The sequence below is a fragment of the Atheta coriaria genome, unplaced genomic scaffold (assembly GCF_025399875.1).
Source record: "Atheta coriaria isolate IRGN ID8LTWV9N9 unplaced genomic scaffold, Caltech_Dcor_3.1 hic_scaffold_4_pilon, whole genome shotgun sequence".
In the NCBI taxonomy this organism is placed as follows: domain Eukaryota; kingdom Metazoa; phylum Arthropoda; class Insecta; order Coleoptera; family Staphylinidae; genus Dalotia; species Dalotia coriaria.
In genome coordinates, this window is record NW_027045446.1 from 2,418,365 (window position 1) to 2,431,307 (window position 12,943).

The following is a 12,943-nucleotide window of genomic DNA, read 5'->3' on the forward strand; positions in this document are numbered from 1 at the left end:
GAATACAGTCCACTGATTAAAAATTGCAACAAAACTGGAGTTGCCCATCGGACGCTTTAGTTGACAGTAAAATCTTGTAGCATGCTTGATAAGCGATAAACATTCGGTCTATAATACGTCCCATAGTTGAGTAAAAAGCAGTCAAAACAATCGATGATGCTTGATACATACTCGCACCAGTCTTCACTGCGTGATAACAATATCACTAATGGGTTTCATTAAAGGTTTCGCTAATTGGACGATTGCTTCATACCAAGGTGGTCGTTGCGCAGGACCAAACATGGCGTTTATCAAACGATTTCATCCATGTTGCATCTTTCGTTATGAATTTTTAGTAGTAGTGCCTGTATTCACGTTCGTTGCCAATTGTTAACACCAAGTAAGCCTGTGATTATATCATGATAATGTTTCATTGTCAAAAAGGTACTGGTTGTGTCAACGCCTTTACAAGAACCATCTCGAGGCAAGAGAAAAACACCCGCATTTTGCTTTATTTTTGAGATGTAAAATGAAGAATCATCTTGAAAACACGTTTTCAATTCATTCAAAGCGGCGTTCAGAAGATTTTCCCGACTTACATTCATCCATACAGATAATTTCAACAACTGCGCTTAATTTGGTTGGGGCTGCGGTAAGGACAATAATTCAATAAAGAACTCGCAGAAGTTAAGTCAACTCCGGATAAGATGATTCATGGTAAAAGTGATCCGGACTTGGTCCTGGTGGCAAACTTGAGTATACCTATCTGATCATAACCTCGCTTGAACATTTTGGCATAAAACATGCAAGTCACTGCCACACACAATAAAGACGATTGTATTTACGACACTTTGAATGAATATCACATAGCATTTTGTTTTTGTGTGTTCAGTTGACTTCAGTGAACTCATTGAAAACATGTTGCAGTTGCGCTTGGGTTTTGTTACACAAAGTAATAGAATTTGATATATCGACTGTGTAAGTTGACTTCTTGCTTTCACGATGGCATTGCATGAATATCTTACTGTTAAGATGGTTAAAGACTCGTTTTGCTGTACCTGCAAAGACACGCTGCGCCATTTTGGGAGAGGGACGAGGTGTTCCAGAGATCATCTTTGGTACCTAAAAAGTGAAAATAATCCCACAATATTTGTTTGAAAATAACTCATTATTTAAATATTATATTATTTACCTTGCATGTATAGCCACCACATTTGTATAACATAAGATCCCGCTCAGATTCTGCAGAAAACACGCTCATTTTCCCAATCTCTAAACCCTCAGAGTCTTGTAAAATGTACAAAGACAACAATCGCGAGTGTAAGTCAAGCAATCTCTTTCCGCCAATGCTTCCTTACATTTTCTTGATATTTCTTTTTGATACTTCTGCAATTCGTCTAAACCGGCTTGTTTGCAACTGCTGCGTTGGACACTTTACACCACAGACAGTTTTAATCAACTGCCGCGCAGATAGTACCGGTTAACACAGTTAAATCAGCATGATCAAGCGCCTCTTGAGTCGAAACATGCAGAGTGATCAAGGAGTTGATCGAGAGGATTTCGTTATGGCAAATTTAGCCAGGATCACAGTTTTAGCAATACCAGCGCCATGTTCGTCATTTGAAACTTTTGTGGGTTTCTGCTGTTGAAGGAAACCAAGGTCCTTCTTGCTTAGCGGCTACGAATAGTACTCCCACCAAGGACAAGTTTCACAGCGGCAAAAGACGCCGACCGAGAAAGTCAACTTACCTCCAACCACACCAGGACAGATTTTTTCTTGGAGAACTGATTGTTTCTCTAGATGTATAAACGCAAAATTACAATATAGATTGTTTTACTTGTAGAGACTCACAGTATAATATTCCATCGTTGGATCGAAATCAAGACTTTGTCCATGAAGTTACCCATCCTCCATCACCTCCCATAATGGCGTCGGTTTAAAACTCTTACAAATTTATAATAAAGTATTAGTATACAACCCAACATACGACCAGGGCTACAATTTACTATAGCAAACACCTTGAAAAGTCAATATCCTTCACACTTGTGAAGATTTTTTGGTAGTTCTTCTTGTAGAAACGTAGCAAGAACACTTTAGTATGACTGTACACCCAATATTGTTGTTTTTGTGAAATCAAACCTTTTTGGGCTGAAGTTGGAGAACTCAACCAGATTTGCTTGTTTGTTGAGATTGTTTATTGATGACATAAGTTCCAAGTCTCCACAGGGATACGCAGTCAAATACTCCACTCTGTAAATAAATACCAATAATCATGTCTGCAATATACAATTTCAACACACACTGTATGAAATATCTGCATCACTTTTAAATTGGGTTCTAATTCCACTATGTAAAGTATTCAGTGAGATGATCAAGGTTTCTTCACAAATGTTATTCTCAAATGTTGCAGCATCTAAAGGCGGAGATTCTTGTGTGATGTTTGATGAGTAGTTCACTTTTATTGTTACACTGTTACAGTCTTGTTTGTTCCAACTGATAACTGATCAATGCATGGATTTAATAATCTCTTTGTTGTCAGTGGCAACTGATGCGGCAAATTATTGATTTTTCGTTGTGTGATTAAAGAAATATTCAGCAGATATTACACTTAATCGAAAATCTTTGTTATAAACATTTTAAAGCCCACTTTTGTTCAGAAATAATAACAAACTCACTTACTTCACTATGAGTTTGGCCGAGGTTATCCCGACTTACTGACATACAGATGTGACTGTTATCTGAATTTCTCATTTTAAACAAAAACATTATTTATACCTCACACCCATGCAGTCACAGTTTATACTTTTTTTTATATTGCAAAATAAATGAAATATAATGTCTACACCGTTACTTTCCCCAAATTCAAGTGTTACCATTCGATATGATGCCAAAATCATCGCAAAATGATGAAGCATTCGTACCATCCGAAATAAATGCATTACCAACGGATTAGATAAAAAATATTATTACAGAAAAATCATTAAAACCGCAATAAATTCCTTTAATTTCAGCCCCTAATACAAAACCCTCGAGTACATCGAGAATTTATAGCGACAGGCAAAAAAACTTCACGATCAACGCTTATCTGATCTTAAAGACGTCATGATTAAAATCAAAGTAGAAACGGAAAGCAAGATTCGAAACGCGTCACAGAAAATGTAAAACAATGCATTTTTAATACAAAAATACGTAGAGGAAGACATGGAGAAATATACATTTGATTTTAATAAAACCACTTTAACTATACGCTCATTACGAAGAAATGTTTAAACGATTAGAAATGATTGCGATTCATACCGTAAAGGATGAAACTAGCGATAACTAAGCGGCGATTTAACTGAGCAGTTGGTGGAACGTATGAATTCATTAAAGCAGCTTTTCGATCTTAGCATGAAGGAATTTAACAAAGATTTCTTACCAAATTTACTGAACTCCAATGAATTGTACTTTGAAAGTAAAATAATATTTACTGAATCAGATGACATTATCGAACCACTACTGTATTTAAGAGCTACAAAGTCAACTGATAGAATATTGCGTTGAGTAACGAAAATATTTGGTTGAAAAAAGTCGATAAACTTAAATTTTACATTCTCCAACGTAAATATGAAGAACAGCAAAGGAATAAAGACAAATATTCTTCGGGAGATGACATTGACGTGGTGTCTTAACACTGCTAAAGATCAAAGCGTTTACAGAAAATTTAACAATGAGTATTCAATTGTTGGAATCAAGAAGGCCAGAAAGGGTGCAACGAATATGATTTACAAAGTTTTGAAGCGCATCTACGAAGGACGTTTCGTGGAAATTGCACATGATTGGGAACAGATTTCGTTGGGTTACCAAAACGTGACTTTGGGGTATTTGATGGGGAGATCTACAGATCGATGTTTGAATTTGAAAGTTATGAAAAAGTGACTGAGTACACGGAGGTAATGATGGGAAGATGGCGAGATGTTGTCGATAGATTGGCGGATGAAGTTGAATTTTGTAAGCAAACTAGATTGTGAAGATACCACACATTTGGGATCAACATTTTGTGCGGCAGCTTGAAGTCACTGATATATTTTTCTATGGTTGTGGGATTTAATTAATACTTCAGATGATGATGATGATGTACGCATAGTATAACCTTTAAAATTAATTTAACCTAAAATAATAATATTTAAATGTATATTAGGTTAAATTTGTATTTTAAAAATTAGAAAATGTTAAGTATTGCAGTTAGAATGCTAAATTTGAATATGTAGCCAAATTCTAACCTTCAAAATGCTATTTTAACCTAAAATAACAACTTTTAATTCAATTTACAATGGCAGCATTAAATAAAACAGCAAGGTACAGTACGAGAATGGGTCCAAATGAAGATTCTCTCAATAAATTAATGGGAGATTGTAAAGTTACTGGATTTCCTTACAAAATCGTACTTATATGTAAAAAAAACTAATACAAGTTATGAATGAACTGAATTTTTTTAGATCTGAAGAAAGTTATCAGAAACACGCACTTGCGTACGTCATTTTCGACAGGTTTTCGTGATATGATTCAGTAAAGAAAGTGGTCCAAATATTATACCTAGAAATATCTTATTTTTGTTAAGTTATTTTTAAGTGGTGATGTTAACCTGTGATTTTTCGCGAGGACGTCCGGTCGAGAATAGAAATTATCCCACCGGAAAACAAACCGATATTGATGAAAGAATTCGATGCGGATATCAAGCAATGCATAACTGGTTATATGGGTTAGTAATCTTTTAAATTTTAACATCTAAAATTTAAAATTTGAGGAAAATAACATAATTTGGACCAGCGCCTAAGTTGGACCACCACGATATCCGCGGACTGTTGAAGTTTATGCAAAAAATTAATGGCCCCTTATTTTACTCGTATTTATAAACAATTAATGCAACTGTATTTGGGTTAAAACTTGCCGCGTGCTTTCGTCGTGACAACAGCTTCGTGTATCATTGATTATCAAATCTATTATAACGACGTAAGTGCAAAACTGTCAAAGCCGTTAAAACGTTAGTTTACCGATTATTATTTTATCATCAGAAAGCTTCTTTATTTATCTATAATTTATAGTATTAATTTTTGAGAGGTTATGTTATATTAAGATTGTTACATTTGATCATTATATATAAATTCTTCAAGTTGCCCAAAGTTGGACCGAAGACAGACACCGAGTTTTACAGGAAAACGTATCACATTTTTCGACCTCCTAGAAAAGCTTGTGGACGAGCACAAATCTTCGGAAATGATCACTGTATGAAATGCCGCACTTTGGTTTTATACAAAATGTGCTTCGTATTTACTACTAAAACTAAAATTTACTATTGTCAATTGCCGTTAAAAAACATGGTCCAATTTAGGAAACCGGTTTCTTAATTTGGACCAAAAACCTAATTTTTAAAATTGAACTTTGAAGGTATAAATATAATTTTACTTAAATAAAAAATATCATTTTGTTGGTAAGCCTTGAGAGTTACTTTTCACTTCAGTTTATATGTGGCTCTATAAATCAAAATATAAAAATAGTCCAAATATGGCTGCCACCTATGATTTTATTTGCAGAGTTACTCTCAATATCATAAGAAAAATTCCGAATTCTGTCATGAGAACACATTATTATACGCGATACTTGGATGAAAAAATTACATCATTGTCTATCGACATTATCAACTCAAATCAGCGTTAATTGCTAAATGTATCGAAATATTTCATTATATTATTATCGTGTACGTCTTGCGAAATAATTCAACATAAGAAGAATTAGATAGAGCATATTTTGGTAAGTAGATATTTTTAAGGTTAAATTGGCTGTCAAACAACTTATAGCCTTATTCTAGCTTATAACCTAACTATTTTTAAGGAGTATTAATACAATTAATAAAATTCACACCGAAAGAAAATATTTACGCCGAATAATCTTCCAAATGAATATGGAACTGAAGAAACTAAATAAATCATTAGCAAATATAAAGATACCACCACCGGAATAACCAAACAACTTCAGCACTTCAAAACACAGCAATTGTTAGTCTGAACCAAATAAAAACACAACTGGACGATAAATTTCATCGTTTACTGAATTACAAAACACTCAATCTGGAATTCATCAAACACATTAAACTATTCAGCGAAGACACGGTAGTTATACATCGATGAGGAAATTGCAAACATAGAAGAAAAATTTACAGGGTAAAACAAAAAGAAACATGACTAAACAAAATCAGAGATTGATAAAGAAAACGAAGCAAAATATCAGCTCATTTAGAAGAAATAAACACAATCGAAGAACAATTCAATGAAGAATCCAAACGCGAAGAATAATTTCAAGCATAGAATTTAAGGAATTCACCGATAAATTCACTAGGAAAGTACATCGCTAAAACAAGAAACACAGGCATTAGTTCAGAATTACAATCACTTATCAAGCGCATGTTGAACGTCTTGAGAGTTTAGCAGAGAATAATATCGGACAAATCCAGATATTTGGATGATTTTACGTCAAATTGCGGAGTACTTTCTATACAAAATTTTTTAAGAAGAATTATACGAAAAAATCTCTTTTGAGAAAGAAGTTTTAACGGTATACGGTTGTTTAAACTACCAGAAACAAACAATGAGGAACAAACAACAGAAAATACAGAAAATCATTCAGAAACTAATGTAATCATGAAAATCTACAAAGAGAAAAACTAGAAGAAACTAATTTACTGCAACAGTAAAAAGTAATGTTTCCGACTTTTTCCATTTAAAATGATTACATGTCAAGGGAATCGTAAACATTTTTGTTCGGAGGCAACACAGGAAGATCTACAGAAGCTTTCATGCAGGGTAGAAGTTAACTTTTGAATTTTTAATTAATTGTTAATTCAGTGTAGTCTAGTGTGTCTAATCCCATGATGAATTACAAACAGTCGGACTGTTTCTAATCGGTGTCCGATACCAAGTTGGATCTTGCTCAATTCCAGCCCTGCGTCGATAAAACGTCTGTTTAATAATCGCTGATTTTCCATGTCGTTTCTTCTCCATTGTCTTCGCACAATCCCACATCTTCCATCCGTGCTCAAACCCTGTAGTCTCCTTAAAATAATACCTGTTTTCCGGTAGTAAAAGATTCCTTTTCTTAAGGTAAACTTTTCTGCCTTCCTTGGCGATTAGTTTATGATCTTCTACACTGGAAAAGGCCGCATTATTGCACCGATTATATATTCGGAATCATCATCGGGTACATTTTCGTTATTATCTTGTTCTTCTTCTATTATTGGCGGTGGGATTGGGTCTTGGCCGGTGGGGCGATATTTACGCTCGTTATTGCTTACCATACGCTTCATGAGATCGACAAGTTCGTTGTTTTGTTCTTCGCTGACGCCTGTGGACTCTTTATCTGCGCATTCACGGATTTTGGCTTCGTTGTTCACGAACCAACTTAATCTAAGTCGGTCTTCTTTGTTCACTGCTTCAACCCAATGTAGAGCAAGCGCAGACATCTTGTATTTGTAATTTTATGAGATTTTGTACGTTTCACTGTAAAATTTTTATTAATTCTGACGTTTTACCATTTTAAAAGCGACACTAGCGACACCTAAATATTTGTTTTAAATTTTTAGGAATACTATAAGAAAATAAACCCGGATGACTACGAAACACAATTAAAAACATTCATGATAAGCCATTTAGCAAAATGTCTCTACTATCAACTACAATGTGATGAAATCTTAGTGGAAGTCACCATAAGTAATTCATAACCTCACTCAACCATTTTATTTTAACATTTTATAATCTTAGATTATATCCTGGAACTAGACGAGTTGTTATCATTCATGTCGGATTATTACAAACGAAGTATCGAAGAGTTTATCGAACAAAAACTTAAACAACTCTCACATAACTGCATCGCATACAAAAGAATCATAAAACAAGAACGTGAAACCATCGATCAATCATTCCAAACGTTAATAGACCAGTTGAAACCTCTACATGGTCATCCAAACAATAAAAACTTACTTGAAGAGTTAACTATTCAATATAACAAGATACAAGACCTCGCAATTAATCAACAAGTCTTATTAGATCAACAATATGATGTATATGAAACACAAGTGATCGAAAACGTCGCCATGTTTGAAGTGCAAATGGACAAGATGGAGACACGTCTGAAGAAATGCATAGAAAACTTTATTCTGCTTTACATTGAAGATGAACACATTTTTCAACAACTCAGACAAAAACTTGCGTATTTTGAGCGTATAATGATGTCTGATGAGGCAATGATTACCCCAAGCACTGATTCAATGAATATCGAGGTAGTGGATCAGTTAAATTCAAAACTAGAGTTACTAAAACTAGGATTGAAAGTGTCTTCAGTCGAATTCTCTTCGTATATCAAATCCAAATGGGTTAAAGCATCGACAATCAAAGAAAAGTATTCCAGCGGTGATTATTTGAACACATCGAATGAAAATAGTAAAGAATTTGATTCGATTATTACACATTTTCGTAATGATCAACATCTATGTTTGAAAGAGTTGGTTTCCATGAAGAATATTACCGAAATGTGCGAATTATGGTCGAATGTATGGGCGGATAATGTTGAAGAAATAAAGGCGCTGTATATTGTTAAGTATACACCCAAAGATAAAGTTGAAGAAATTAAAGTTAAACAAGTTAATCAAAAAAAGATGAAGAAGTGAATTATTTGCGGTTAGGTTATTGGCGGTTGCTTTGCGCAACGTGAGCGTTTACCTTTTCGGTGAGTTTATTAACGCTGCGTCTTAACTTCCCAACTACAAAAGATAAATAAAATGAATTAAATATTTGATTTTGTTTTGATTAAAATCATACTTTTCTGCCAGAAGTAATCAATAACTTCTTGTTGTCTTTCCTTGCTGTCACTGTCACTATCATCTGAATCTTCCTCAATTATGCATGGTTTTCGTGGTCTTTTAACTCGTGTTGTCGTCTTAGGTTGTGCTTCTACTTCGACCAGAGGTGTACTGCCAACTGTTGGTTGAAACTTATGACCAGCAAAAGAATCTCTCGAATCTATAGAAGCGTTGTTAATGGTATTGACAGTTTCTTCGGAAATTGCTGCAAGTTTCTTATGCTTTGAAAGTTTCGATGTATTCTCTTGTTGTACAGGTAGTGCAGTTTCATCTGCTATGGTATCAAGAGGTAAAACTGGGCTTGAATTCAGCTCTGGGCTGCTGTATAAACGCCTCTTCTTAAGGCCTAATCTTTTTTTCGCCGCCATCTTGTTCTTGTTGACCACGAACGATGATATGTTAAGATGGTCGTAATCTACTTCTATTGTCTTCGGTTCTTGTAGAGGACCAGTGCTTGTTGGCCTAATAACCACTTGGGGAATATTTATATTTGGTTTCGAAGTTACCGCAAGAGGTTTTATGAACGCAGTATTCGCAGTATCACGTTCATACGTTTGTTTCAAATTCAAGGACTCTTGATATTCGTCATATGTCTGAATCGAATCAAACTCGTTTGTCTTTTGTTTTGCCATCGCTGTTTAAATTTATAAATTCAACAAAGTTGTTTAACAGAATTAACACTTCAAAATATTTGTAGGTTATGTTTTCATCTTAAACGCCACGAGGCATGGTGAGACGCGTATAGCAAACAACCAAAACAATAATACAACCCTGTCCAACAAAAACAAACAGAAAACTCGACCAAAAAATATATATTTACAACAAAACACATGCAATTTCTTCTTTAATCAACTCAACGCATAATTTTGCGACCTGGAACCAACCGCATCCTTAATACTTTTGTAACCATCTCGCTGCAACAACGCAGCTAACTCAGATTTAATCTTTATTATCACTGGAGGTCCTCCATATACTAAGCTCGTATAAATTTGTAGTGCAGACGCACCAGCTTTGATCTTTTCATACGCATCAATACCAGAAGATATTCCACCAACTCCTATAATCGGAATCCTGCCATTTGTATACTTATACATCTCAGCAATCATTTGTGTAGCGCCATCTTTAATGGGCACACCACTCAGGCCTCCAACTTCATTTTTAAACTCAGATACCATTGTCTCTGGCCTTGCCACACTGGTATTGCTAATAATAAGTCCGTCGATTTTGTATCTCATTGCAATATTAGCAATATTTTCCCTCTCAGTACTGGATAAATCCGGAGCTAGCTTCAATAAAATCGGCACCTTTTTTCCAGGTTATCCCTTGCATCAGTTACATTTTCAAGCAGCTCAGTCAATTCTTTTTCATTCTGTAGATTTCTCAAACCAGGAGTGTTTGGACTGCTGATGTTAACAACTAAATAATCAGCAACCGGCGCGAATTTATTTATACCCATAACATAATCCTCTGAAGCATTCTGGGAAGTCTTGTTTTTACCTAAATTTATCCCTACCAAACCCTGTTTATCATGTGGTGTCTCTAAAGACAGTTTCTGCAGCCTATTGAAGACAGATTCATGTCCATCACTGTTGAATCCATACCTGTTTACAACCGCCATGTCTTCTTTGAGTCTGAACAGTCTTGGTTTGTCATTGCCAGGCTGTGGCAGAGGTGTAACTGATCCAACTTCAACCAAACCAAAGCCCAGATCAAAAAGACCTTTGATTGCTTCACCATGTTTATCAAAACCAGCTGCTATGCCAATAGGATTGGATACTTTATGACCAAACAAATCAATTTTCTGGAATTAGTTACAAATTAATGCTTTAAGAGTTGTTTGATAGTTGATTATAAAAACATACCAATAGGTCTGGATCAATGTATGGACTCTTTGGTAATAATCTATATTTACTGATGAAAATGCCTAATCTATGTGCTGTTTCAGGATCCAGCGTGTGCACAGCTGGCATAACATATTCCTCATAGAATTTATCGTTGTACTTGAAGAGATTTATAGAGATGTAAGCAGCTACACCTCCACAGGTGAGAAATATTGCTGACTTTAATTTCTTCTACAAATTTAAATCAAAATGTTGTAAAATATAATAAAAAAAAACGTGTCTGGAACTTACGAGACTCATTTTGCTTCCCAGTCAACAATAAATGATAATAATTTAGGTGTTAAAACCGATAAAAACTAAAAAATACAATTCCGCACGATTTTGAAAGCTTTAAAGGAACATAACCAATAAATTTGTGTACTGGGTTTCTTAGTAACAAACATTTCGTTATTTTTTATCTGTTCCTAAACAAATTTTAAAATTACTTGATGCTATTTTATTAGATTGACACATAATAAATGTTGAGTCGAAACTTTGTAACTTTTCTGACTGCGTTTACTTGGTTTGGAAAAGATTTTGAATCAAATGTGTTGGTTGTTCTTGATATTCATAATTCCATAATATAATTAGACTATAAATTAATTTTTATGGTGCTATATCTCGCCGAAGTTGGCATGGCCTGTTTCTTGGGCGTGTTGCTGCGCCTCCGTCTGTCCTTTTAATCGTATGTCGCAGATAACACAACGAAGGGTGAATTTATTCACGTCTGTGTATTGCCGGCTGGATTTCGCTTCGATTGCAAGCTGTTCGGCGTCACGGTAGACTTTTTCATCTTCCGTGGGGAATATTGTGCGTAAATGTTCCCCCTGCGGACCAAATTCATCAAAAATTACATAGGAATGACAAAATATACGCAAACTTACACTTGTAGATTCTAAATATAAAGGATCATAATGAATTCCATCAAATAAAAGGAAAACCCTCTGTCCATAATTCTGATCCTCTCCAAATCTGTTAATAATTGCATTTACAATATCCACAACCGCGATTTCTATCCCATAATAACTGGACAAAATTGAAATCTCAATCCCACCTCCCCAAGACTTATCATCTTTGATCCACTTGCAATATTCACTGTTTGCTTTACCCAAAATAGCATCCGAGTAAGTCTCAGGATCTCTTGAAACAGTCTCAGCAATAATATTCCTCATCCAAGGTGCCACACTGCCAGTCTCATCAACTTTCCCATTCAACACAAAATGTATGCTTGTAAATAAACAGGAATTATCCGCTGGCACTACATGTTTCATCAGGATGCCACTCACACTGGCTGACTCCTGCTCCTGGTAATGATCATCAGTCTTTGAAGGTGCTGTTGAAGTCACTGATGGCTTCACAGCAGGTACATTGCTAGAGGCAGTGGAAGCATCATTCAACTCTTGCAGAATTAAAGTATCACCTGAGGTAATCCCATTCACATTGAGTGTCTCGCTGTCATTTAGAATGAGTGGTTTGGGTGGAAAACCAGAAAGTATGTGTAACTTATTCTCTGGTATGTTTGATATGTTGGCGAGCAGAACTCGCAACTCTTTGGCAGTGGATTCGGCCGTTAGTGTATTGACCACTTGCTGGCCTTCTTTCGTTTTCACCCGCAGAGCATATCTAGTCATTGTTCTCTTGTGAGCTACGAATTTAGAAGCGTTACAGGTTAGAATCTTATTTTGAAGATTTTCACGGATTACAATGAGTTAAACCATTATTTTCTTTGGTATTAATGTTGATTCAGGGCGTACTTATGAGATTATATGGTTTACTCACGTTTTAATTGTGTTTATCCTATGAAAAAATCGTTGTCGTTTGTGTTTACTTAGTTGTTTACAGTAGAGGCGCTTGCGATGCGGCCATTTGTACTGTAGTGAATTTAACTGTATGAAATCGTATTATGTTCGATTGAGAGAGTCGAATGGTCATGTAATGCGTGATTTTGTTGCATGATGAGTATATAATGAGATGAAACTACGAGTTTTACAGTGAGTATGCAATAATTTTGTATCTGGAGTGTGTTTATGACAATGACTTGTCAAAATCAACAATTATACCAATTTAAATCGATTAAAAGCGCAAAACGCTTTGAATAAACATTTTCTAGCAATACAGAGGATTTTAAAGTCAATTCAACGAAATTCATTCATTTTTGTTCATATTTAATGAAAAAAGGTTATGTTTTTCACT

General features: G+C 35.0%; 4 protein-coding genes and 1 pseudogene across 4 annotated transcripts; 1 reads left to right on the forward strand and 4 right to left on the reverse strand.

The window, feature by feature from the left end:
• Positions 1-331: 331 nt before the first annotated feature.
• LOC135790795 (uncharacterized) lies at positions 332-7,038 on the reverse strand (annotated as a pseudogene).
• A 561-nt stretch (positions 7,039-7,599) lies between these two features.
• LOC135790256 (uncharacterized) lies at positions 7,600-8,803 on the forward strand. The gene is made up of 2 exons (XM_065300376.1): positions 7,600-7,722; positions 7,774-8,803. The coding sequence occupies exons 1-2, from the start codon at positions 7,650-7,652 to the stop codon at positions 8,676-8,678; spliced, it is 978 nt and encodes a 325-aa protein (XP_065156448.1). The 5' UTR covers positions 7,600-7,649; the 3' UTR covers positions 8,679-8,803.
• LOC135790258 (uncharacterized) lies at positions 8,578-9,644 on the reverse strand. The gene is made up of 2 exons (XM_065300378.1): positions 8,830-9,644; positions 8,578-8,771 (listed from the first exon to the last, which is right to left on the reverse strand). Exons 1-2 carry the CDS (start codon positions 9,500-9,502, stop codon positions 8,695-8,697), a joined length of 750 nt encoding a protein of 249 aa, XP_065156450.1. The 5' UTR covers positions 9,503-9,644; the 3' UTR covers positions 8,578-8,694.
• Positions 9,645-9,667: 23 nt separating this feature from the next.
• On the reverse strand, positions 9,668-11,144 carry Dhod (dihydroorotate dehydrogenase 2). Its single transcript, XM_065300375.1, is given in 4 exon segments — positions 9,668-10,179; positions 10,182-10,671; positions 10,733-10,942; positions 11,003-11,144. Coding segments are annotated over 4 exon segments (1,170 nt in total). The 5' UTR covers positions 11,012-11,144; the 3' UTR covers positions 9,668-9,718.
• A 40-nt stretch (positions 11,145-11,184) lies between these two features.
• Yod1 (Yod1 deubiquitinase) lies at positions 11,185-12,868 on the reverse strand. The gene is made up of 3 exons (XM_065300377.1): positions 12,530-12,868; positions 11,635-12,395; positions 11,185-11,577 (listed from the first exon to the last, which is right to left on the reverse strand). The coding sequence occupies exons 2-3, from the start codon at positions 12,379-12,381 to the stop codon at positions 11,365-11,367; spliced, it is 960 nt and encodes a 319-aa protein (XP_065156449.1). The 5' UTR covers positions 12,382-12,395; positions 12,530-12,868; the 3' UTR covers positions 11,185-11,364.
• Positions 12,869-12,943: the final 75 nt, after the last annotated feature.

Excerpts from the sequence above, each read along its gene's own strand:
- LOC135790256 (XM_065300376.1), top strand. The coding sequence starts at position 7,650 with ATGATAAGCCATTTAGCAAAATGTCTCTACTATCAACTACAATGTGAT. Across the intron at positions 7,723-7,773 it reads CTTAGTGGAAGTCACCATAA|ATTATATCCTGGAACTAGAC; the intron begins GTAATTCATAAC and ends TTATAATCTTAG.
- LOC135790258 (XM_065300378.1), bottom strand. The coding sequence starts at position 9,502 with ATGGCAAAACAAAAGACAAACGAGTTTGATTCGATTCAGACATATGAC. Across the intron at positions 8,772-8,829 it reads TGATTACTTCTGGCAGAAAA|TTGGGAAGTTAAGACGCAGC; the intron begins GTATGATTTTAA and ends TATCTTTTGTAG.
- Yod1 (XM_065300377.1), bottom strand. The coding sequence starts at position 12,381 with ATGACTAGATATGCTCTGCGGGTGAAAACGAAAGAAGGCCAGCAAGTG. Across the intron at positions 11,578-11,634 it reads TATATTTAGAATCTACAAGT|GGGGAACATTTACGCACAAT; the intron begins GTAAGTTTGCGT and ends TTTGGTCCGCAG.